This window comes from Rattus norvegicus, chromosome X, assembly GCF_036323735.1.
Source record: "Rattus norvegicus strain BN/NHsdMcwi chromosome X, GRCr8, whole genome shotgun sequence".
NCBI classification, from domain to species: domain Eukaryota; kingdom Metazoa; phylum Chordata; class Mammalia; order Rodentia; family Muridae; genus Rattus; species Rattus norvegicus.
Window position 1 is genome coordinate 108,106,841 of NC_086039.1, and position 23,992 is coordinate 108,130,832.

The 23,992-nt window shown below is 38.3% G+C and overlaps 1 protein-coding gene across 3 annotated transcripts in view; it reads left to right on the forward strand.

Annotated features, from left to right (window-relative positions):
- Positions 1 to 955: 955 nt before the first annotated feature.
- The window catches only part of Tbc1d8b (TBC1 domain family member 8B), an 87,949-nt gene continuing 64,912 nt past the window's right edge, over positions 956 to 23,992 (forward strand). The window contains exons 1-2 of one of the 3 annotated variants that reach the window (XM_039100636.2): positions 956 to 1,280; positions 18,645 to 18,755. In XM_039100636.2, the coding sequence (XP_038956564.1) occupies positions 1,151 to 1,280; positions 18,645 to 18,755 (241 nt within the window). In that variant the 5' untranslated portion in view covers positions 956 to 1,150. The remainder of the gene's footprint in view (positions 1,281 to 18,644; positions 18,756 to 23,992) is intronic. The other 2 variants (XM_039100637.2, NM_001401137.1) reach the window with 2 other exon arrangements.

Consider the following 23,992-nt stretch of genomic DNA (forward strand, 5'->3'; position numbering starts at 1 on the left):
CCAACTTGTCAGGAACCTTTATCTGAATTCTTTCTGTAAGCCAGTTTTCACTCTCATTCTATTCTTTCCCTCCCAGGATTGAGTTATACTAACAACAACAACAACAACAACAACAACAACAATAACAACAACAACCCTCAAATGATTCCTCACAGCAGACCTCTTTATCTTAGCACATAAGCGGTTGTGCAGCATTGTCAAGGTATCAGGAAAGGAAGGCTGCCCTGCAAGGAATTATGTTTTTCTTAAAACTGCTTAAGAAAAAAGAAATACTCAAAAAGTTGGAGTAGAGATTTTTCAGACGTTTATACAAGTAGTAACTTAAATAGAGGCAACGTGGGGGAAGGTATAGTCGAAAGTCTGTGTGAAGAAGTGTTTTCTGAGATTTATCTTCCATTATGAATGGACAGAGTTTAATTAGGTAAGGCTTTTGAATAATGAATCTTTTCACCAACTGTGAGACCATGGCTAAGTAACTTCGCGTGCTAGCGGTTTCCATCTACTAGTGAGCAAAGCGGAGGATCCACTTCGAAAGATTTCTGTGAGCATTACTTGAGAAATCACCTAGTACCTAGTTAGTGTAAAGTAAATGGAAGTTGCTGCAGGCTACTGCTTCCTGGATGGGCCGTTACTCAAAAATGCCGGAAACTTTGTTTTCAACAAACTCGTCTTCTCAACTAGGAGCACTGCTGTCATACACGGGGTTAGCTTATTTGAAGCAAAAAAGACAAAAGAAAAACCTTTTTAACTTTACACTGGCAAAACTCACTTAACTGGTGGCGGGAGCGCCTCGAAGACGCCCCCAACCCACCCAACTAGTAACCCAGTGCATTGTGGGAGATGTAGTCTGGTGCTGAATTAGAATGGGAGCAGGAAAATGGATAGAAAACTACAACTCCCAAGAGGAGGTGAAACGGGACTATTTCCCAGTCTGGCAGTAGCTCCGTGGGAGGGAGTTGGCACTCTCTCTGCCTACGTGGGAGAGAAGGCACGGTTGGGGGAAGTGTGGAAAACCTCCGGAGGCGCCGCCGCCGCCGCCAACGGAAGACTTGGTAGGAGGAGAAGTAGAGGGGTAAAGACAGGCTGGGTTGGGGGGAGGTAAGGAGGACAAATAGGTCGCCGCTTCTGAGGCGGCACAAAGTTCTTCGAGATGTGGCTGAAGCCCGAGGAAGTGTTGTTGAAAAATGCGCTGAAGCTGTGGCTGATGGAAAGATCCAACGAGTACTTTGTCCTGCAAAGGCGGCGAGGCTACGGGGAAGAAGGCGGAGGAGGACTTACAGGTAAGCGGTGGCCAGCAGATGTGGCCAGCCAGCTACTCTAGCTTTAGGGCTGGGTCCGCTGTCACTGAAAAGGTGGCGAGGCAAACAGTTACTCGTCGCTGTCCGCCGCCTCATCTTAAACCCGGGGCGACTGACTGGGGATTCTGCTCCCGCCACCGCCTTTCCGCCGCTACTACAGAGTCCTGACTGTCTTGTACCGGACTCCCAGTTGCACTTTGGGTCTGACCGGGATGGGAGAAGCTAGCGGGGAATCCAGTACTTGGTGGGTCGCTTCCCATGGGGGAGAGCGCTGATGGGCAGTGTGCTAGCTAGAATAGTCCCAATAAGACCGGCGGGGAGAGCGGGTTCGCGGGTGTGGACTTAACTTTTTCCAAAACCTATACAAATAATCGCCACCCTGGGGAGTGAGTGCGAGTGTGTGGGGGACGTTGCTAGGACATGGGAATCTTAAAGAGAATGAAGTGCTCCAATCACACCTTGAGAAAGAGAGAGGCTGCAAGTGAGATTTGGGTCGGGGCGTGGGGCTGCTTGATGCTGGGGAAGTGGAGGAGTAGCCCTCAGAATTACTCACCTCCTCCCAATTTTACATCTTTGCCTTTATATATATCTATGTTTAAAACCCTTGGGAATCTCTGTTTCTTTTAAGCACGCGTTTCTCTCCAGCAAGTTTGGCGCTGCCCCTTCTTTCAAAGATGTGTAAACCAAACCAATTAAACAAGAAGAAAACTCAACTCTTCTCACCCACTCTCCCACAGTTGTTCATCTTAAAAATTCAAAACGGGGCCATGTCTGAAGATTCCAAAGAAGGCTATTTTTAGATCCTTAGTCTTGGATAGGGGCTTTCAAATATTTGGACCTTGGAGAGACAAGAACTGTTTTTCCTGATAATTCCTGGTTAGGTATTAGGGTCTTGAAGTGGTGGACCAGACTTAATTTGGGGAGGGTGATGTAGAGGGAAGAAACAAAAATCTGACAACCTGAATTTTGATTCTATCCCTATCTCTTGCCTGTTGGATGACATGGTCAAATTCTTTCATATATGCAGTCTTAAGGCACCACTGTGTGCTACAGTTATAATTTTGTTCTCTGTCTTTAAAATGCTGAATTAAAGGAGGAGGGTGGAAGTAGACTAGGAAAGTTAGCTAGTTTACTAGAAAAAATATAATCAGAACCAATGACTCCTGAAGGGTTGAAGGGGGAGCTTCTTGGCTGAGTGACATTGATTTCCCTCTTTGGCTAAAAAACATAGTACCTACTTTATGGAGATGAGAGTATAAAATGGAAAATAATGCTCATAAAGGTCTATTTATGCTAAGATAAGCCTCCTCTAATGTCGATAAAATTCACATCCTATAAGATATATAACTTTACAAGTAACATTCATCTTATCCAACTTCCAAAAAGGGCCTTTAGGCAGTGTGGAGACAAAAATTGCCCCCATAATAAACCTAGCATTTTATCATTTTTTTCCTGATCTTTAAAAATTACAGGTTGTTTAAAAGGAACGTTTTCATTTAAATGGCAGTTTCATTTAAATAGAAATTTCATGTTTAATTAATTATTTTTTTATTTACATCCCAAATGTTGCCCCCCTCCTGGTCCCCCCTCCCAGAGTTCTTCAACCCATCCCCCCTTCACCTCTGTGATGGTCCCCTCTCCCCCACACCCCTCTTCTCTGGAGTATTAAACATGTCAATTAAAAAGGGGTTTTTCTCTTTATCTCGCCCACCTCTTTTATTGGTTCCCCATTGCTACACAAGGAAATTTGTCTGAAGAAATGAATGTAAATTTCTATCACTTGCATATGTGTGTTGTGACTAGTGACTTATAGTCCATTTGTACCTACATGATTGTTTTACTTGTGACAATGATAAGATGCCAGAAATTACCACCAACGTCATGCGAATTCAACAAAATAACTCAAAAAGGAACAAAGAGATGTGTTTAAATTTTTTTTTTGTTCCTTTTGGTCCAGAACAACAGCGTATGCTGATTTTTATGGCTGCCTTCTTAGTTAAACTTGTGAAGCTGAGAGCTGTGCTGTCCTCATTTACATGAGCTTTCATCAGAGCACCAGTATATGCTTCATAAATTTGCCTTTGTCCATTATATTGATGTGTCGTGTTAGGTCCTACCCTTTTATAAGATGAGTTTTTATGTTGTGTACAATGGAAAAATGATAGTGACCATCGAGAAATGTTAATTATTGTACTTTAAGATTTGTTTTCTTTGATATGTGATGATTGGGAGTAACCCCTTGTAATAGTATATCTTGAGTATGAATTTGATGAAGTTAGTTGATTCCATTTGGGGGAAAAGTCAATTACATAGCTTAGGCCAGCTTCAAACTCACAGTTTTCCTTCCTCAACCTCTCAAGTGCTGGTATGATAGGTATTCACTACCACACTAAGCTTGGTGAACTCATTTTTCTCTTGATAATGATGATTCTCTCAAGAGAATTTTCACATTGGAATCACAAGGTCCCTCTTCTAACATTATAAGATCCTTTTTAGTAGGCATCTGGGTAGATTAGTGACCATTTATCAAACTTTGTCTTTCATAGTTATCCTAGATTACAACACAATGGGATTTTTGTAAAAATGTGTGTTATACCTAAAGTTGTTATTGTTGCTTTGGGTTTTTTTTTTTATTTAGAGACTATTTTAACCTGAATCTTTCTAGTTGCCTCACATTCTCCCTTGCCTTCTCATGGTCGATAAAGGTAAAGACTATTGAAGCTAAATTTAGCCCCTAGTTTTATATAATTAAAATAATTTATGCATATTTGGCTTATTAAGCACAAATCAGCAATTTTCTCTCCTTGGCAGATGAGAGCCACTACATAGACTACCTCCTGTTAAGTACACTCCTGAATGAGGCTTAGGGAGACTTGCCAATCAGGAAGTCTTAGGTGTTTGTTGAGAGAATTTTACTCTTGAATTTTTCATACCTGAATAGTGGTAAGCAGATTCTTAGACACTGGATTTGTAATTACCATCAACAAACCTTTTTAAAATTTTAGGTAGAACAAAGCTTGAAAATAAACATTAAAACAAATCTTATAAGTAGTTAGTTCTCTTTCCTTATCCCCTCTTTTACTTTGGTACTATCCCTTTGAAATTAAAGCATCTGTGTAATTAGATCATGGTTACATTTGAAAAAAGCATTTTATTTTCAAATATTTGAAGTAAGTTTTCAGTTTATATTTATATAGACTTTATGAATCACTATAAATGATTTCCTCTAAACACATATGCCAAAAGAGAATTTATAACCCTTTATTATCCAGATCACAGAAACCCAAAGCTTTTCTTTTGTTTAAACCCCCAACTCAAAAGTCTAACTCTGAAAATATTCATATTACATACGTGGTAGTAGCAAAATGCTATTGGATTCCATGCTCACAAAGCAATCATTGGATAAAATGTTTGGTACCCAAAGGGTAAACATGCTATTTTATGATAGGTTTGGAAAGTCCTACTCACAATATGTATACAAGTCGTGCTCAGAGTAAAGTATCATATTGACTTATTAAAAAGAGAATCCCAGCAGGGTGATGATGGTGCATACCTTTAATCCCAACACTCAGGAGGCAGAAGCAGGTGGATCTCTGAGACCAGCCTGATCTATAGAGTGAGATCCAGGACAGCCAGGACTACATAGAAAGACCTTGTCTCAAAACACACACATACACACACACACACACACACACACACACACACACACACACACACACACATATCTCACATGGAAAACAGTAGGAGGGACAAATCCTTGGCGCATCTGATTCCTGTAAAATCAGGTAAAAAGTATCTTTAAAGATCTCTTGAGGGTTGGGGAAATAGCTCCAAGAATAATAATAATAATAGCAGTGACTACTCCCTGGAGGAGCAGGCTCAATTTTCAGTAACCACATGGCAGCTCATAGCTGTCTATGACTTCAGTTTCAGAAGATCCAACAACCTCTTCTGACCTCCCCATCACCAGACATGCACAGGGTGCACATACATACATGCAGGAAAAACACTGATTCACATAGAAATAAATAAATTTAAAAAATTCTTGGAACAAGAAAAAAGTAGTCTTGTAGGCTTTGAGAAATAAAATGATCAGTGTTATGAGTTTTCTAGCTTTTCAAAAGAATATGCTTTTCTGTTTAGCACTGTAAATCTACATGTCTCTCCCCAAACCCTTTGCATATAGTCTGTAATAATTATGGCTTTAATTTAATTTTTAAGGGCTGCAGGTTCATGGCCCTAAGGTGCATAGGAGCAAACTTTCCAGTCTGTGCTGCAAAGGAAGGGACCCTAGGGGCAGTAAGGGAAAGGAAACTGGTGAGACACATAATCAACAAGTACCTAACACAGCATAAGACTTATAGGTAGGCAGTCAATAATCCTTCCTTTTATCAGGAAAACAAAATGACTGAACTGATCATCTTCATTTCTCAAAACTTCAACCTGGCCTTTCATATTTAAAGAGGTATTAGAGATATTATATACCTTTGGAATGGATATAGATATAGATAACACACACACACACACACACACACACACACACACATACATACATGAACAACCACTGCTCTTAACCTCTGAATTTTTGCTTCAATAATCCAGCTTTAAACCAGCATTCATATTGTGCAAATGCACTGTCCAGTAATTGCACATCTTTCATTAACCCTGCTTCTTCTTTTACCTATTTTGATTCTTTAATATGTGTTTGGTACATTTGAAGTTGTCAATTTTTTTTTTACAAATAAAGGCTTAGCTTACTCATCTGTGAATTGAAGATAACATTGTCTTCTCTATCTCAGGTGACTATACTATAGGTCAAATGAGTTTTGAAGCCATTTCTCTGTACCCACGGGCAGTACCCAAATGTGACAAACATTTCATATTAAATGCTATTTTAGGGCTCAAAAGACCAAAGAAATCAGTCTCAGTCTTCTTCTTCTCTTCCTCTCTTCCCAAGTTTCCCCGTAATCCCTAACCATTTTCCCTAATAATAATTATTTTCCAAGTTGTATATAGAAATTGATTTGAAGGAATAATATTGAATATGTCCAACATAATGATAACACTGCAAGAGCAAAATAGTGATAAACACTAGAGAATATTATGGTGCTGATTATGCATTCTGTTGTTTGTAATCAGAATAATTTAAAAGAATTACAATAATTTATCATGACCAAGTTTTGTTTGAGCTATGATTGCTCTAAACCCAGAAGTCCCCAAGTAGTACTTTTATAGATCTAAGTATCACAGTATCACTTGTACTGGAGCAATATATATATTATTTTGGATCCCCTACTATTATTTTTAAAGCATAATTCTTGAAGAAGGAATAACACTTCAACTGATGAACTCTGCTTATGGACAGTTCAGGAAGGGCTATGGGTATAAAGTAAGCTGAAAATAATAAATGCATTTTGATATTTATCATATTGTTGTAATAATGGTGGTTACATGGCCTTTGTGTTGCCTTTTTGTTAGGAAATTTGCCCTGTTTGCATTTTTTGATACTGCTATGTAAGTACAAAAGATAATGCAAAATCATAAATGTGATGATAGATGTATTTGCTGAACAAGTATTTACTAAATGCCTTCTAACAATCAAGGATTGGTTTGCTTGTTTTTACTTGTATGTGTATATATGTTTTGACTGCGTGTATTCATGTAGAGTATGTTGTGCCTATGGAGGCCAGAAGAAGGCATTGGGTCCCATAGAACTATAGTTACAAACAGTTGTGAGCCACCATGTAGGTGCTGGGAATCATACCCAAGTCTTCTGCAAGAGTAGCCAGTGCTCTTAACCACTGAGCCATCTCTCCAGCCTCCAAGAACTGTTTTTAATTGCTGAAGATAATGCATTCCCTAAAACAAAATTCTTTTTCGTGGGGTCTCATTCTAACTGAGAGCAGTAAATAGTCAAATCCTGTGTGATATGAGTGGAGATGATAAGCAATATGAAGAATAAAGTAAGTTGTTCTGATAAACAAGGAAGGGGTTCATATTTTAGATAAGTTGATCTATGCAGAGACTGAAGGGATTTAGAACGTATAAGCCAATTGTATCTAGTAACAGAATCAAATGTAATAATTCCTAGGATAATTTAACTGTGCTCTGATACAGCGAAATGGGGTGGTAACTGGTCATTGTTACTGATTTTGGTTAATAGAAGAGGCATGATTCCTACAAAATTTGCAGTCTTCTAGAGTAGTTGACAAACAAGTAAACAAATATTTTATTGCTAGGATAGTCAGTAATTCAGTCTGTTGACTTATTTAATTTATGAATAAATGAATATTGGAAACCTCCAGTCCAATTTCTATACCTAGATCTGATATAATTTATATTTAGCAGAGGTGCTATAAAATGAAAAAAAAAGTTTGCCTAAAATCAGTGATAAATAACAGTAGCTGGAATACTTGTGGCAGAATTCCAGTGTGGCATCTGTGAAGCTTTTTGCTAAAATTCAATTTGGATCATTTTTTAATTAAATCGTTTGCCTATAAGCACTATCAATATCTGGGAGACTGTTTGCTAGGGAGAAGGGAAAAGGATATTCTAACAGAGGAATGATATTATAAAGCAAAACATAGCAGTTGTTGGGGACAGAATAAATATTCCAGATGCATTTATTTGGAATTGGAAACATGGGACTCAAGATATGATGCTGTTAATAACTATATAAAGGCTGTTGGAAAAGAATATCTTCATCTATAGCAGAGGAAAAACTGAAACAGTGAATTAAAGAGACTTAAAAATTGACATTTAATTTGTCTTTGATGATATTTCAATTTAATGTATATGGTCTTATTTTTCTCTTCCTTATATAGGGTAAAGGAGTAAAGTTTTGTAGCAATGGATAATAACAATTTCTGGGTTTTATTATCTTTGTTTTCTTCTTATTTTAAATGAACCAAAATGTTTTTAAAATGCCCAAGGATGACAAATAGGACCGAGAAAAGAATTATTTTTTTTATTAACTGTTTTCCAAAGCTCTTAGTGTAAAATTGGCAGCTTTCAAAATGCCATGTGGCCATTGGGTTATTTGAAAAGAAGCACTCACAGTTCTGTTTGAAGGGTTTAGATCTGGGAGCAAAATAATAGAACCAGGAAAATCTATTACCTCTGTTGAAAACACTTTTCTATTATTTGAATATGTTTCTTACTAAGTGCATTGGCAGTTTACTAATTAGTTTTCTCATTAACATTTAATGAGGCTGACATTATAAAAAATTCAAGAAAGGTGTGCTGGTTACACTTTGTAAGCCTGACAGCTTATGATTAAAGAATCAGTTGTAAGGTTACAACAATCATTACTATGGACAGAATTTATAATCAAATATTTTATAGAGACTAGAAATGAATCCTATTGGTAATTGGAAAGTTCATATACATTGTTCTTCTGCAGCTAGAATGGTGTTGTCTTACACGGTGCCCTCATTCTACTTTTTAAACAGAGCTGCTTTAAAAAATAAAAAAAAAAATAAACAAATCTGCTTGGCAAAGAAAATTACACACAATTTTGCATACTAAACTAGCATATTGGTAATGAACACACTATAGTTTGCTTTTCTTTTCTTTTCTTTTTCTTCTTTTTTCCTTTTTCTTTTTTTCAGAGCTGGGTACCGAACCCAGGGCCTTGCGCTTGCTAGGCAAGTGTACCACTGAGCTAAATCCCCAACCCCTATAGTTTGCTTTTCTGTTGCTTTGATAGAACACTAGTAAAAACCAACTTGGGTAGGAAAAGGTTTATTTCATCTTATATGTTACATCCCATTATCTGGGAAGGCCAAAGCACGAACCTAAGGCAGGACCTTGAAACAGAAACTAGGAAGAAGCACTGCTTACTGCTTGCTTCCAAACTCTTACCTTTCTTAGATAGCCATGGTCCATGTGCCTGAGGACAGTATCACTCACACTGCTCTGGGTACTTGTACATTGAATAGCAATTAAAAAAAATGCCCCACAGATGTTCTTAGAGGCTGATTGGATGGAGGCAGTTCCTCTATTGATGTTCTTCCTTCCGAGATATGTCAAATTGATGGCCAGCATTAGCCATCAAAAGCACCATCTTCAACCAGTAGCTCTTTCAATGACCGTTCCTTTAACAGTCAAGTCTTTTTTTAAAATTATATATTTTTCCTTTTTTATTGGATATATTTTATTTACATTTCAAATGTTATTCTTTTTCCCAGTTTCCCATCCTTCCCCCTCCCCCTTCTTCTATGAGGGTGTTCTCCCTCTCCAACTACCCTCCCTCCCTGCCTTCCTGCCCTGATATTCCGCTACACTGGGGAGGTCCATTTATGCAGCTGGAGCCATGGGTCTGTCCATGTGTACTCTTTTGATGGTGGTTTAGTCTCTGGGAGCTCTGGTTGGTTGGTATTGTTGTTCTTATGGGGTTGCAAGCCCCTTCAGCTCCGTCAATCCTTTCTCTAACTCCTCCAACAGGGACCCTGTTCTCAGTTCAGTGGTTGGCTGCGAGCATTCACCTCTGTATTTGTCATGCTCTGGCAGAGCCTCTCAGGAGACAGCTATATCAGGCTCCTGTCAGCATGCACTTGGCATCAGCAATATTGTCTGGGTTTGGTGGCTGTATATAAATGGGCTATATACTCAAGTGGGGCAGGCTCTGAATGGCCATTCCTTCGGGCTCTGCTCCAAACGTTGCCTCCATATCCCTTCCTATGAATATTTTTTTCCCAGTTTTAAGAAGGACTGAAGCATCTGCACTTTGGTCATCCTTCTTCTCAAGCTTCAATGTGGTCTAGAGTGAATTATATCTTGGGTAATTCAAGCTTTGGGGCTAATATCCACTTATCAGTGAGTGTATACCATGTATGTTTTTTGGAATTGGGTTACCTCACTCAGGATGATATTTTCCAGTTCCATCCATTTGCCTATGAATTTCATAAAGTCATTGTTTTTGATAGCTGAGTAGTAATCCATTGTGTATATTTACCACATTTTCTGTATCCATTCCTCTGTTGAAGGGCATCTGGGTTCTTTCCAGCTTCTGGCTATTATAATAAATAAGGCTGCTATGAACATAGTGGAGCATGTGTCTTTGTTGTATGTTGGGGCATCTTTTGGGTATATGCCCAAGAGAGGTATAGCTGACTCCTCAGGTAGTTTAATGTCCAGTTTTCTGAGGAACCTCCAGACTGATTTTACCAGCTTACAATCCCACCAACAATGGAAGAGTGTTCCTCTTTCTCCACATCCTTGCCAGCATCTGTTGTCCCGGAGTTTTTGATCTTAGCCATTCTGACTGGTGTGAGGTGGAATCTCAGGGTTGTTTTGATTTGCATTTCCCTGATGACTAAGGATGTTGAACATTTCTTTAGGTCCTTCTCAACCATTCAGTATTCCTCAGCTGAGAATTCTTTATTTAGCTCTCTACCCCATTTTTTTTTTATGGCCATTGGATTTCACTTTATTTGAAATCTTTTTTTTATTAACTTGAGTATTTCTTATTTACATTTTGAATGTTATTCCCTTTCCTGGTTTCCCGGCAAACATCCCCCTAATCCCTCCCCCTCCCCTTCTTTATGGGTGTTCCCCTCCCCATCCTCCCCCCCATTGCTGCCCTCCCCCCAACAATCACGTTCACTGGGGGTTCAGTCTTAGCAGGACCAAGGGCTTCCCCTTCCACTGGTGATCTTACTAGGATATTCATTGCTACCTATGAGGTCAGAGTCCAGGGTCAGTCCATGTATAGTCTTTAGGTAGTGGCTTAGTCCCTGGAAGCTCTGGTTGCTTGGCATTGTTGTTCATAAGGGGTCTCGAGCCCCTTCAAGCTCTTCCAGTTCTTTCTCTGATTCCTTCAATGGGGGTCCTATTCTCAGTTCAGTGGTTTGCTGCTGGCATTCACCTCTGTATTTGCTGTATTCTGGCTGTGTCTCTCAGGAGAGATCTACATCCGGCTCCTGTCGGCCTGCACTTCTTTGCTTCATCCATCTTGTCTAATTGGGTGGCTGTATATGTATGGGCCACATGTGGGGCAGGCTCTGAATGGGTGTTCCTTCTGTGTCTGTTTTAATCTTTGCCTCTCTATTCCCTGCCAAGGGTATTCTTGTTCCCCTTTTAAAGAAGGAGTGAAGCATTCACATTTTGATCATCCGTCTTGAGTTTCATGTGTTCTATGCATCTAGGGTAATTCAAGCATTTGGGCTAATAGCCACTTATCAATGAGTGCATACCATGTGTGTTTTTATGTGATTGGGTTACCTCACTCAGGATGATATTTTCCAGTTCCAACCATTTGTCTATGAATTTCATAAAGTCATTGTTTTTGATTGCTGAGTAATATTCCATTGTGTAGATGTACCACATTTTCTGTATCCATTCCTCTGTTGAAGGGCATCTGGGTTCTTTCCAGCTTCTGGCTATTATAAATAAGGCTGCTATGAACATAGTGGAGCACGTGTCTTTTTTATATGTTGGGGCATCTTTTGGGTATATGCCCAAGAGAGGTATAGCTGGATCCTCAGGCAGTTCAATGTCCAATGTTCTGAGGAACCTCCAGACTGATTTCCAGAATGGTTGTACCAGTCTGCAATCCCACCAACAATGGAGGAGTGTTCCTCTTTCTCCACATCCTCGCCAGCATGTGTTGTCACCTGAGTTTTTGATCATAGCCATTCTCACTGGTGTGAGGTGAAATCTCAGGGTTGTTTTGATTTGCATCTACCCCATTTTTTAATAGTGTTATTTGAGTCTCTGAAGTCCAACTTCTTGAGATCTTTGTATGTTTTGGATTTTAGCCCTCTATCGGATGTAGGATTGGTAAACACCTTTTCCCAATCTGTTGGTTGCCATTTTGTAATAGGCAAGTCTTTATAATTCCTTTCTTATCACAATCATTGCTCCAATACAGAAAAAGGCATTCATTTCACATTTGCAATTGTCTAAGATTTTATTTGTTTACTCTGATGCTGTGTATATGTGTATGTATTGGACAAGAAGACAAGTAGAAGTCAGTTCCCTTCTTCACCATATCGGTCTCTTAGGGATCAAACTCAGATAGGCAAATTTGACAGCAAGTACACTAACCCAATGAGACATCATAGATCCGTGTTCTTAACACTGGCTGCCTGTTACATTTGATTGAGGAACTTTTGAGAGTTACTAAATGATATTGCTGTATTTATGGAGAAATTGATGTCTTGTATTTAACTTAAAATATTTCTGGAAACAAGACTAAGTAAAAGTGTTGGTAATTATTGAATCTATATTATGGATACATAGAAGTTATGCTATGTTTTAAGTAAAGAAAAATGGCATTATAATATCTTAGGACAGATCAATTAAATCATAATCCTTGGACTTCCGTTTTAAAACTTGTCTAAGTGACTCAGATTTGTCCTTTGGGTTGAGAATCATTATCACGGAATATAAAAAGGAAAAATCAAGATTCAGAAAGATCTGGATGGTTTGGAGTGCTCAGTTTTGTTTGGCAGTGATATATAACCAATCCAAAGTGCAAAGTGCGAAACCCAGTCAGAGACCACTGCAGAAGAGGGGGTGGGATGGTTTTAAGAGCCAGAGGAACAGGGAGTTTGTAGCTTCTAGAAACGTGAGGAGCTGTACCTCTGAAGTCTCACCAACAATGCTGCCTAAGCATCAGGTGAACAAAGACAGCAGCAGACATGGCCGAGTGGATGGATCTTTGTGGTCTTTACAAAGTCTTAAGTCTGCACAAAGAACTACGGGCAATTAAAAACTACCAAGAGTGGGAGAAACAGTCTTTCCTGGGGAAAAGCATACCAATTGGTTATAGAATACCAAAGGGTCAGCCATGAACACACAATACAAATGACATTATACAAAATGTATCTAGTATCATACACAAAGGTAACAACAGTTAAAGAAAAAGAGGCTGTGAGTTTGAAAGAGAGCAAGGGGATGTATGTGGGAAGTGTTGGAAGGAAAAAAGGGAAGGGGGAATGATATAATTACACATTATAATCTCAACACCTTATCTGCTATTGAGATAGTTTCATTTGGACTTGTTTTGGAGATGAGTGTCAGGTAACCCAACTTTTGTCTTAAACTTGCTGTGTAGCAGAGGATAACCTTGAACCTATGACTTTCCTGGCTCCATCTCCAAAGTGTTGGGATTATAGAAAGGAACCACTGTATCTGCTTTAGAGTCTACTTTGAATGACACTTTTACCACTATAGCCACGATAGACTATGTAGTAGGTGGAACTAACTGCAAAATGAAAACTAAATGACCCTTGAAATTATAAGGATTTTAGGGTACTGACAATATCATTAAACAAAGCAGTCATTCTGCACACAGAGCTTTGTTTACAGATCATAAACCCAAATAACGGGCCCTGACTATAACCTTTGGGAATATAATTCCTTCTTTATTTTGGAAATAGGAAGCCTTAGAGAAGTAAGGACAAGGGATACTGAGAGGAGGTAAATGTACTAGAGGCTAGATTATATGACTAGACAGGATATTTTTTCATCTCTGAAGTCTGTGGTTCTTTATCCAGACAAAAGGATTGGCTTGTGGATGGTAATTATTGTTCATAAAAAAACTGCCTTTTAAAATAACATCATGTATCTTAGCATTTTTGTAATCTTACTGTGTGACATTTAATAAAAATATATTTCACACTAATTAATGTACTTATTATGTCCTTAAGAAGGTGGGTGTAACTTATTTTTCCAGGATGCTACCAAAATCCATGGACATTCTAGAATATTGATTGATGTCTTAGTTATCGTCACTCAAAGGATAATTTGAGTATGTTTTCAAGTTTCTGATTCTACCATGCAGCTGATAGTGTCTAGTCTCTTTTGAATTTATGGTAGTTACAAAGGTTTCCCATGAGTAGGCTGATTCATGACATTCAGTGTTCAGGCAGTCAGATGATGAACCATTATGTAATATGGAAAAACAACCCATTGTTGTTTGCTTATTTTCTTGTACTTTTCGAACTCAGACATTGGCACATATTAATTCCTGCATGACTTGCAGGGACTTGATGATGATTACACCTTAATGAGCTGAAAGAGTTCCCCCAAGTGACTAGAAATGTATTCAAGTGCTAGCTTCCAAATTACTTGTTGCATGGTTTTATATTAACTACCTAATTTCATGCACTTATAAAATCTTACAATTTCCTTTTATATTATGTAAGACATAATGTTGTCAACACTGCTGTTTCCCCACCCCACCCCCATTAGTAATAACCTTTCTTGTCAGTGGTTTTGACCACTTTGTCCCTAGTGTCACAACCTATGAGAGGACTGTTGTGTCATTTAGAAATGCTTTTGTGTCCTCTTCCTGTCTGTCCTCTGCCTCCTGGGACATCAACACTGCCAGTGTTCTTTCTGCCAACCTTTACCCATTTATTTCTCACCAGTTCTTCTAATATTATCTTTTATAATGTGTGCAAAAAAGGAGAAATAACAATTGAGCTAGTTTTATTAAAAATCTCATAAATAAATAAATAGCTTTCCTTGCAACTATACATTTTTCTTTTCCCCAAACCTTGTTTAAAATTAAATTCTTGGAGGATAAGTGTCAAGTAAACTAGCAGCCCAACTGCCCTGTTGTAAAGAATTTTTTTTCCCTTTGAGATAAGACACAGAGCTCGGGCCGACCTCCAACTTGATATGTAACCAAAGCTGGCTTTGAATGCCTGATTTTCCTAAGTGATGAGATTCCAGTATAATTTCAGAGGTCTTAATTTCTCTATCTAGACAACTTTCTCAATCTGTTATATGTATTTATACACACACATACAAATTGATTTTCAGTCCATCTCCTTTGATTGTCTTTTGCTACTTACCATTTTGTCTTTTGAATATTGTTCACTATCCTGCCTTCGAATTGGTACCATTCTTCCTTTCTTCGTCTCCTGGGTGATTTGGTTCACATTACTCTGAGAAGACCTTCTGCATATGTTCAGCTCCTCTTTCCTTATCCTTGACCAAATGCCCAACTTCTTATAGGTACTACTTTGATGCTTCATTATCTTTCTTTGTTCACTGAACTCCTCTGTTTCTTTCCTCACCAGTTGAAGCATTATTATTTCCTCTGTCTCATTCCAGTTGTCTCTTATCCAATACCTCCTCTTAAATAGTATCTGTCTAGATTTTCTGATCCATGATTCTTCAATAAAATATTCAATTCATACCTTACTTTTTTACACAACAGCAATATATTTATTTATTTTCTCTCTTTTTTTAAAATCCACATTTTTATTAAATATTTTCTTTATTTACATTTCAAATGTTATCCCTTTCTGGTTTCCCTTCCATAAACCCCCTATCCCATCCCCCCCATCCCTTGCTTCCATGAGGGTGCTCCCTTACCCACCTACCCCTTCCTGCCTCAACACCCTGGCATTCCCCTACACTGGGACATTGAATCTTCACAGGTCCAAGGGCCTCTCCTCCCACTGATGCCTGACAAGGCATCCTCTTTTATGGTACTGAAGATCAAACTCTAGGGTCTCATGCATGCCAGCAGCCACTCTGCCATCAACTATGTTCCCAGCCCACACCGTAGCTTTTGACTGAGTCAGATTTATTTCTTTATAACCTACATGCTGCCATTGCAGAAGTCTTTTTTAAAATCTTGCTTCATTTCCTTATGTAAGGGATGAATGACCTGCCACGTGGAGTGTGGAGTAGGAAAGTGTGCCACTGTACAATTTTAAATAGGCTGCATTCAAGGCTACTACAGGGGACAGCCTAATTTGAAGCATGTCAATAGGTGGAAATTTGTCTCATTTTATTATTTTTTTACTTTGTTTTTTGAAGAATTTTTCCTTTACTTTAAAGACTACAATTGTGTCGTTTTCCCTTTCCTTTTCCTCTTTCCATACCTTCCCACGTACCCCTCCTTGCTTTCTTTCCAACCCATGGGCTCTTGTTCAATAACTGGTTTTTATATATTCCTATATCTAACCTGCTCAGTTTGTATAATATTATTTGTATGCATGTTTTCAGGGCCTGGGTGCACTGGTGTCATGCATCCTTCCATTGAAGATTTATGTGCAATATATTTGATCATATTTTTTTCTCCAACACCTCTCAGACCCTACCCACCTAAGTCCATGTGTGTTCTCTCTCTCTCTCTCTCTCTCTCTCTCTCTCTCTCTCTCAGTCTCTCTCTCCCCCTCCCTCCATCCCTCTCTCTATCCCCCTCCCCATTCCTTTCCCATCCCCTCCCTACACACACACACACACACACACACACACACACACACACACACACACACACACACCCAAAGGTCAAAATAAGCAAAAGTTTTTAGAATTCTTTTATCATATGTGCATGAGAGTTTTTTCCTGCCTGTCTGTATGTGCACCATGTGCATGCCTATGGATAGTTGTGAACCATGTGGTGCTTAGACCTCTGCACGAACAAGTGCTTTCAACCACCAAGCCATCTCCAGCTCCAAGAACTCTTCATTGAGGGATTTTTGCACTATCCAAATCCTACATTCCTGTCCCTATCCATACTCCTATCTTTTCCACTGAGTCAATTTTACTTTCTTTTATTCTCTATTTTTGGCTCCCTTTGTGATTTTGATGATTTCCTGTCCAATATATGCCAGCATACTTACATTTTCATTCAAAGCTAATTTGAAATCTGAACTCATTTCAAGTGGGTAAAAATAGGAAAAGAACTAAAAGCCTGGTTTGTAGTTGTCTTTAATTTTTTTTGAAATTATGTATGCGAAGTTAAAAAGAAATGTTCATAGAACAAAAACATCACTCAGCCAACCAATGCTTTTAAAAATATAAAAGTAGATGTATATAGTTGAGCCATTCCATGACATAGTTAAGGCCACACAGTATGCCTCATTGTGATTGTCCATGTCCCTGAGGTAGATAATACAGTTATTCTCAGGGACCCTATATATATGAGAAACACTTAGAAAGTAGTTGTAATAGCCAACCTAATAAGTAAATACTTAGTTATACAGTATAGAATTTAAGTATTATAAGTATCCAGAGAAGAGGGAAAATATTATTGCTTGGCATTGCTACTAAAGATTTTATGGGGAAGTGGGTCTTAAAGGAAATACGTAGTTTGGATTAGCTAGACTGGGCTAGAAGAAGTTTGTTAACATTTCTCAGTAAAAAGATAATTGTTCAGCAAAGACCCTAAGGGGAAAATTAACTGGCTATTTAAGAGAACGGAAAATTTTGTTCCAGGAAGTAGTAGGAAATATAATCAGATAATTACAAAGGAACTAATTGAGCAAGATCCTTGAATTCAAAATTGGGGAATTAGGAATTGTTGAAAAGAAAATCATTTTGCCAAACCATTCTCAAAAATGTCAGTTTCCCACTTATTTACATATTAAAATGTTCTTATATAATACAAAAAAACAATATTAAATGTTTCTTTGGGTACTGAGCATTGCTCTAAGTCTGCAGCTCTTAACCTGTGGGTTGAGACTCCTTTAGGAGTTGAACAACCCTTTCACAGAGTCACACATAGCAGATATCCTGCTTATCAGATATCTGAATTATAATTCATAACAGCAGTAAGTACAGTTGTGAAGTAGCAATGAAATAATTTTATGGCTGGGGGTCATCACAACATGAAGAGCTCACAGCATTAGGAAGGTTGAGAACTGCTCCTCTAAGTAATAGCTCATTTAATCTGATACACTTTGCAGTTGATTCTGTTTTGTCCCCTCTATTTTGCAAATGAGGATATAGAAATGGAAACTACTTTAACATGTTGAAATTGGCATAAGTGACAAATCCAGAATTCAGCTCAACTAGTTAGTCTCGGGTACTAGTTCTACCTCCTCGTCTAATAAATACACAACCTCATTATAGAACTTTCTAAGAATCTCAAGTACAAGATTTGGACAATTGAGCTTTACATATTTTTATTAAATTGTTATTTTCCCAAACACCACTTATATTGTTAAGATTTGGTTTTTCTATTCCAAATATATATTCTCTTTTTGTCTGTGTTATGTCTGGGTGGGTGTGGCATGTGTATGTGTGTGCATGTGCTTGGAATGCTCTAGAGGATACCCGTGGATATTGTTCCTTAGGCACCATCTACCTTTTTTTCTCTTTGAATCTTGGTCTTCCATTGGTCTGGGGCTCACCAAGCTGGCTAACCATGAGTTCCAAGGACCTAACTTGTCTCTGCCTCTCCAGTGCTGGTATTGCAAAACATGGGCCATCTTTGCTGGTATCCTCAATTTAGGGTTTGGAGATTGAACTCAGGTTCCTGGTTGAACTATTTCCCTATCTTCCATATATATAAAGTTTATTAATTTGACATATGAATTGATAACTATTTCATTTCTTGTAAAGTCTCTAATTTACATTTTTCTCTTACAACAGGTCTTTTGGTTGGGACTCTTGATTCCGTCTTAGACTCTACTGCTAAGGTAGCTCCGTTTCGCATCCTACACCAGACACCAGATTCTCAAGTGTACTTGTCAATTGCATGTGGTAAGTATGGTGGTTTAAAAAGCCCTACAGTTCAAATGCCATCAAGACACTAAGGCAATCATATTAAAACTAGTTGAGCTTCACATTCCAAATTGATGAATTAGTAAGTACTGAAATTAAAATACTTTTACTAAAATTTTAGCTAATGAAGATTTTAATCATATTTAAATGTATAAGGTATCTTATATAAAACCCAATCACCAAATATTGAATGTCACTGTGCACTAAGCATGGTTGCAAGTGCATTGTATATAGAAAGACTGAATATTAAACTGACTTTTATTTTGCAGTCATTTTGAGATTTGGAGGCCAGTTAAATGCAACTATTCTTTGAGAGAATAATAAGACCTGTCTTTAAGAATGATTACAGGTTATTGGGTGATTAAAACTCCATTGATATGGGAGACCGAAGTATGTGGTCCAGCAGTGCAGATTCTGAGCAACTTTTTGGTTCCTGCTACTTGACTCCTTTTATCAACTCTTTAATTCCTTACAAAACTGCTGGAAAGATTGGATATTCCTCCATTAAATATTGACATTCTTTATTTTTTTTCTTCTAATAACTGAGGTGAGGAGAACTTGAAGTTTATGGTGAGCCTAAACTTAAAGGTAGTTCCCTGAAAAAGTGGAAGCCTGATATTTGAAATGTATTTTTGTTGCCCTACATGCTGTTTCATAAAAGGCATTGTGACCTTTAAAATGCAAAGGAATGATTTACAAGTAGTGCTACATAAACATTCATGGCCAAATTATCTAGATCTTTCCACAGTGTATATTGGTGGTGTGAAAAAGAGATGAGTTTTGCTAATGATGCAGATCAGATTTTTTTAAACTCGCAATGGCAGTTTGGTATCTTTTACAATATTAAACAAAACTAAAACCTTACTATTTCTGGTCTTTTAAAAATTTTATTTCTTTACATATGTATGTACACATGTATGTATACATGTATGTATGTATTTTACTTTGCATGCATTGGTGTTTTGCTTATATGCATGTGTAAGGATGTCAGATCCCCTGGAACAGGAGTTGTGGGCTGCCTGTGCCTCCTGGGAATTGAACCTGGGTCCTCTAGAGGAACAACTGTTGCTCTTAACTTCTGAGCCATCTCTCCAGCCCCTATTTCAGGCCTTATAAAATAATTGAATGACAGATTCCATTTTTCCAAAGTGTGTATTTTTTGGAAAAATGCACATGAATTTGTAGACCGTTCATATTTGTGAAGATAGAGCACACAATTACATCATTAGCATGTGTGGCTTTAAAAGACAGGTTTAAATTTCCTTCAGTCCTGCTACTGAGTCTTTTCTCTTTGTCTCTCAAATTAGAATCCATCAGAACTAAATGCACATAAGATTAAGAGAATTTTGTAATTTCAGTTCTAAAGGTGGTTGGCCAAAATTCCTTTAAAGGAATGTCCTTTCTACTCTAAAGAGTTAGAGGTGACTATTCTTGCAAATGAAGCTGATTACACAAATTTAGCTCATATTCATAACATGGATAAAAGTCTAACTGGATTATAGAAAATAAACAAATTTTCAGTGTCAATACAATTTTACTGTGGTCCTCTATATGTATCATGGGAACATTCTAAGCAGTCAAGCTTATTCGTTTTAATGAGATCTGTATAATACACATCTCTAGGAAGACTCTTTTTTCCCCATCTTTAATAAATTGGGTATCTCTTATTTATTGTTATTCCCTTTCCTGGTTTCCAGGTCAACATCCCCCTAACCCCTCTATATGGCTGTTCCCCTCCCCATCCTCCCCCCATTACCACCCTCCCCCCAACAGTCTAGTTCACTGGGGGTTCAGTCATAGCAGGGCCAAGGGCTTCCCCTTCCACTGGTGCTCTTACTAGGCTATTCATTGCTACCTATGAGGTTGGAGCCCAGGGTCAGTCCATGTATAGTCTTTGGGTAGTGGCTTAGACCCTGGAAGCTCTGGTTGGTTGGCATTGTTGTACATATGGGGTCTCAATCCCCTTCTAGCTGTTTCAGTCGTTTCTAAGATTCCTTCAACGGGGGTCCCGTTCTCAGTTCAGTGGTTTGCTGCTGGCATTCGCCTATGTATTTGCTGTATTCTGGCTGTGTCTCTCAGGAGAGATCTACATCCAGTTCCTGTCAGCCTGCTCTTCTTTGCTTCATTCATCTTATTTAGTTTGGTGGCTGTATATGTATGGGCCACATGTGGGGCAGGCTCTGAATGAGTGTTGCTTCTGCCTCTGTTCTACACTTTGCCTCCCTATACCCTCCCAAGGGTATTCTTGTTCCCCTTTTAAAGAAGGAGTGAAGCATCCCCATTTTGGTCATCCTTCTTGAGTTTCATGTGTTCTGTGCATCTTGGGTAATTCGAGCATTTGGGCTAATAGCCACTTATCAATGAGTGCATACCATGTGTGTTTTTCTGTGATTGGGTTACCTCACTCAGGATGATATTTTCCAGTTCCAACCATTTGCCTACGAATTTCATAAAGTCATTGTTTTTGATAGCTGAGTAATATTCCATTGTGTAGACGTACCACATTTTCTGTATCCATTCCTCTGTTGAAGGGCATCTGGGTTCTTTCCAGCTTCTGGCTATTATAAATAAAGCTGCTATGAAGAAGTGGAGCGCTTGTCTTTTTTATATGTTGGGGCAACTTGTGGGTATATGCCCAAGAGAGGTATAGCTGGATCCTCAGGCAGTTCAATGTCCAATTTTCTGAGGAACCTCCAGACTGATTTCCAGAATGGTTGCACCAGTCTGCAATCCCACCAACAATGGAGGAGTGTTCCTCTTTCTCCGCATCCTCGCCAGCATCTGCTGTCACCTGAGTTTTTGATCTTAGCCATTCTCACTGGTGTGAGGTGAAATCTCAGGGTTGTTTTGATTTGCATTTCCCTTATGACTAAAGATGTTGAACATTTCTTTAGGTGTTTCTCAGCCATTCGGCATTCCTCAGCTGTGAATTCTTTGTTTAGCTCTGAACCCCATTTTTAATAGGGTTATTTGTCTCCCTGCGGTCTAACTTCTTGACTTCTTTGTATATTTTGGATATAAGCCCTCTATCAGTTGTAGGATTGGTAAAGATCTTTTCCCAATCTGTTGGTTGCCGTTTTGTCCTAACAAAGGTGTCCTTTGTCTTACAGAAGCTTTGCAGTTTTATGAGATCCCATATGTCGATTCTTGATCTTAGAGCATAAGCCATTGGTGTTTTGTTCAGGAAATTTTCCCAGTGACCATGTGTTCGAGATTCTTCCCCACTTTTTCTTCAATTAGTTTGAGTGTATCTGCTCAATGTGGAGGTCCTTGTTCCACTTGGACTTACGCTTTGTACAGGGAGATAAGAAAGGATCAATCTGCGTTCTTCTACATGCTGACCTCCAGTTGAACCAGCACCATTTGATGAAAATGCTGTCTTTTTTCCATTGGATAGTTTTGGCTCCTTTGTCAAAAATCAAGTGACCATAGTGTAGGTTCATTTCTGGGTCTTCAATTCTATTCCACTGGTCTGTCTGCCTGTCTCTGTACCAATACCATACAGTTTTTATCACTATTGCTCTGTAATACTGCTTGAGTTCAGGGATAGTGATTCCCCCTGAAGTCCTTTTATTGTTGAGGATAGTTTTCGCTTTCCTGGGTTTTTTGTTATTCCACATGAATTTGTAAATTGTTCTGTCAAATTCTGTGAAAAATTGGATTGGAATTTTGATGGGGATTGCATTTAATCTGTACTTGCTTTTGGTAAAATGGCCATTTTTACTATATTAATCCTGCCAATCCATGAGCATAGGAGATCCTTCAATCTTCTGAGATCTTCTTCAATTTCTTTCTTCAGAGGCTTGAAGTTCTCATCATACAGATCTTTCACTTGCTTGGTTAAAGTCACACCAAGGTATTTTATATTATTTGGGACTATTATGAAGGATGTCATTTCCCTAATTTCTTTCTCAGCTTGTTTCTCTTTTGTGTAGAGAAAGGCTACTGATTTATTTGAGTTAATTTTATACCCAGCCACTTTGCTGAAGGTGTTTATAAGGTTTACTAGTTTTCTGGTAGAACTTTTGGGATCATTTAAATATACTATCATATCATCTGCATATAGTGATGTTTTGACTTCTTCTTTTCCAGTCTGTATCCCCTTCATCTCCTTTTGTTGTATAATTGCTCAGGCTAGAACTTCAAGAACTATATTGAATAAGTAGGGAGAGAGTAGGCAGCCTTGTCTAGTCCCTGATTTTAGTGGGATTGCTTCAAGTTTCTCTCCATTTAGTTTGATGTTAACTACTGGTTTGCTATATATTGCTTTTACTATGTTTAGATATGGCCCTTGAATTCCTATTCTTTCCAGGACTTTTATCATGAAGGGGTGTTGAATTTTGTCAAATGCTTTCTCAGCACCTAATGAAATTTCATGTGGTTTTTATCTTTCAGTTTGTTTATATAGTGGATTACATTGATGGTTTTCCATATATTAAACCATCCCTGCATACCTGGGATGAAGCCTACTTGATCATGATGGATGATTGTTTTGAGGTGTTCGTAGATTTGGTTTGGAAGAATTTTATTGAGTATTTTTGCATTGATATTCATAAGGGAAATTGGTCTGAAGTTCTCTTTCTTTGTTGGGTCTTTGTGTGGTTTAGGTATAAGAATAATTATGGCTTCATAGAAGGAATTTGGTAGCACTCCGCCTGCTTCAATTTTGTGGAATAGTCTGGATAGAATTGGTATGAGGTCTTCTATGAAGGTCTGATAGAATTCTGCACTAAACCCGTCTGGACCTGGGCTCTTTTTGGTTGAGAGACTTTTAATGACTGCTTCTATTTCTTTAGGAATTATGGGGTTGTTTAAATGTTTTACCTGTTCCTGATTTAACTTGGGTACTTGGTATCTGTGTAGGAAATTGTCCATTTCCTCCAGCTTTTCAAGTTTTGTTGAATATAGGCTTTTGTAGTAGGATCTGATGATTTTTTGAATTTCCTCTGAATCTGTAGTTATGTCTCCCTTTTCATTTCTGATTTTGTTAATTTGGACACACTCTCTGTGTCCTCTCGTTAGTTTGGCAAAGGGTTTATCTATCTTGTTGATTTTCTCAAAGAACCAACTTTTGGTTCTGTTGATTCTTTCTATGGTCCTTTTTGTTTCTACTTGGTTGATTTCAGCTCTGAGTTTGATTATTTCCTGCCTTCTACTCCTCCTGGGTGTATTTGCTTCTTTTTGTTCTAGAGCTTTTAGGTGTGCTGTCAACTTGC